This window comes from Boleophthalmus pectinirostris, unplaced genomic scaffold (assembly GCF_026225935.1).
Source record: "Boleophthalmus pectinirostris isolate CB_2022bp ecotype Guang Dong unplaced genomic scaffold, ASM2622593v1 HiC_scaffold_927, whole genome shotgun sequence".
Lineage (NCBI taxonomy): Eukaryota > Metazoa > Chordata > Actinopteri > Gobiiformes > Gobiidae > Boleophthalmus > Boleophthalmus pectinirostris.
In genome coordinates, this window is record NW_026571549.1 from 1 (window position 1) to 2000 (window position 2000).

The window sequence follows — 2000 nt, forward strand, 5'->3', positions numbered from 1 at the left end:
GAAAGACAACATCCCTCTATGGACTTCTAGTCTGTTTCCTCAACCACATGCCCACTACAAGAAGACATCTTTGGTGAAATGTGAAATTAACAATGGCAGGCAACGAAGAACAGTTTATGTCAAATGTTGTTTAAACACAGCAATACAATGATTCTGATTCTATAACAAATCAGACTGGAGATGCTGGGGATTGAACCCAGGACTTCATACATGCAAAGCATGCGCTCTACCACTGAGCTACATCCCCTGCCTTTTCTCATTGTACACTAAGTCCAAGCAATATCACTTTAGCAAATGGAGACCACTATTNATGAGGTGCTAATCCTTCGAGCTGAGCCCGGCCGGCCCCATGGGCAAAGGCCCGGCCACCAGGCACTCGCTTTCGAGCCCCAACCCCAGGGTCCAGGGTGGGGCCCCGGCTGCGCCATATCGGGGGAGGTCACGGTCCTTGTTATTGTACTGTTCATAGGGATTAGTCTGACCTGTCACCTAGGACCTGTTTGCCATGGGAGACCCTACCAGGGGCATAATGACCTGGGCAACATAGCTCCTAGGATCATTTGGGTACGCAAACTCCCCCACCACGATAAGGTGGCAGTTCAAGGGGGGAGACATAAAGGTGAGTTGCTTTAATCTATGAAGTCTAGACTGGCTGTATCCCCTGACAGTAATACACAGTGTCAGATTGTCCTGTGGTTTAGTTTGCTCAACTTTCATTCTCTAGCCCAAAGATTTTCTTACAGTCTGTCATTAATTACACACACACTGTTAACATGTTTATTCTTCTTTATTCATAGAAACATTGTACAGCTCAGAACAATTACATTTGCATTAGTCTTATTGTCTAATTTCCCTAATGCCTAATTTCAACAACTTCAGTACTTCAGGCTAGTTGAAGTTAGTTTTGGCTTAGTTGCCTTGCAGTTGAGATTGCTCAACTTTCCAGTACTCTTTAGGACAAAGACTTTTTTACAATCTTTCATTTCTTTGTAAGAGCCCTCAGCTATTTCTGTTATTTTGAACGTCTCGTAAGGGGGAATCAGCACTTCATCCTCATCCAATCTTGAGTAGCTTTTGATGTTTGCACCAAAACAGGTCTCAGTGTAAAAGCAGGTCTCTCTTCCAAAAGTGATCTGATCTGGATCTGTACTAGAGGATGCAAAATAACCAAAGCGCATTTGTTGGTTGACTTCACCTGTATATTTGTTGTTGGTTCTCCTGTAGGTGGTTTGACATGGCTTGTTATTGTCAGCATTAATGACCTGAAGGGCAGAAGTGATCCAAAAGTGTAAAGCGTGGTATGGGAAGTCCCTAGAGGCGTATTTAGCTTTACCTGCTCTGAGCATTGCATTAAGCAGTCCATAGACATTGGGAAATTCTTGTGAGTAAACATAGACTGCTTGGACTTGTTCTAGGGTTAATGATTTGTCCGGACGTTTTTCATACTTTTCTTTTGCAAAGGGGCCTGCAACCTTCCAAGCATTTTTAAAAGGGTCAATGTTGTTCTCTCTGGGGAAGTAAACGTTCTTGACCACTTCGGCCATTGACTCCTTGCAGCCGTCGTACATGTCGTCAATTGAATTCTCCATCATACTCAGCGGAATTGACTGTATGGACTCCTAGGTAATTTCAGAAAGAAATAAAATATTATCCTTAAACCAACACAAATATCTTAAGAATTTGAATCAATAAACTCTCTTACCGTTGCAAAAGACGGAATCACCAGACAAAGCGTCAAAGCCAGCACTGTGGTCTCCATGTCTGTGAACTAAAGCAGAAAGAAGAATGTAAAACAACACAGAGTTATAGAGTAAACTTGATGCTGTTACCTCAGGTCCAGTCTGGTCTCTGCCTGCAGGTCAGTACAGTTCTGCTCTTAAATAGTTAAACTGTTCCTGTTTTTATTGATCTGTTGGGATTGAGGAAGTATTTCCTTCTTTGTTAGTAACAAGAAGGAACAAAGAATGACATTGTTATTACAAAGAAATAAAAGAACAATG

The 2000-nt window shown here is 42.2% G+C and overlaps 1 protein-coding gene and 1 non-coding gene across 2 annotated transcripts; both read right to left on the reverse strand.

Moving 5' to 3' along the window:
• Positions 1-175: 175 nt before the first annotated feature.
• Positions 176-247, reverse strand: trnaa-ugc (transfer RNA alanine (anticodon UGC)). Its single transcript has one exon. It is a non-coding gene; the product is annotated as a tRNA-Ala (tRNA).
• Positions 248-791: 544 nt separating this feature from the next.
• On the reverse strand, positions 792-1837 carry LOC129407350 (erythroblast NAD(P)(+)--arginine ADP-ribosyltransferase-like). The gene is made up of 3 exons (XM_055148129.1): positions 1830-1837; positions 1703-1768; positions 792-1619 (listed from the first exon to the last, which is right to left on the reverse strand). Exons 2-3 carry the CDS (start codon positions 1757-1759, stop codon positions 876-878), a joined length of 801 nt encoding a protein of 266 aa, XP_055004104.1. The 5' UTR covers positions 1760-1768; positions 1830-1837; the 3' UTR covers positions 792-875.
• Positions 1838-2000: the final 163 nt, after the last annotated feature.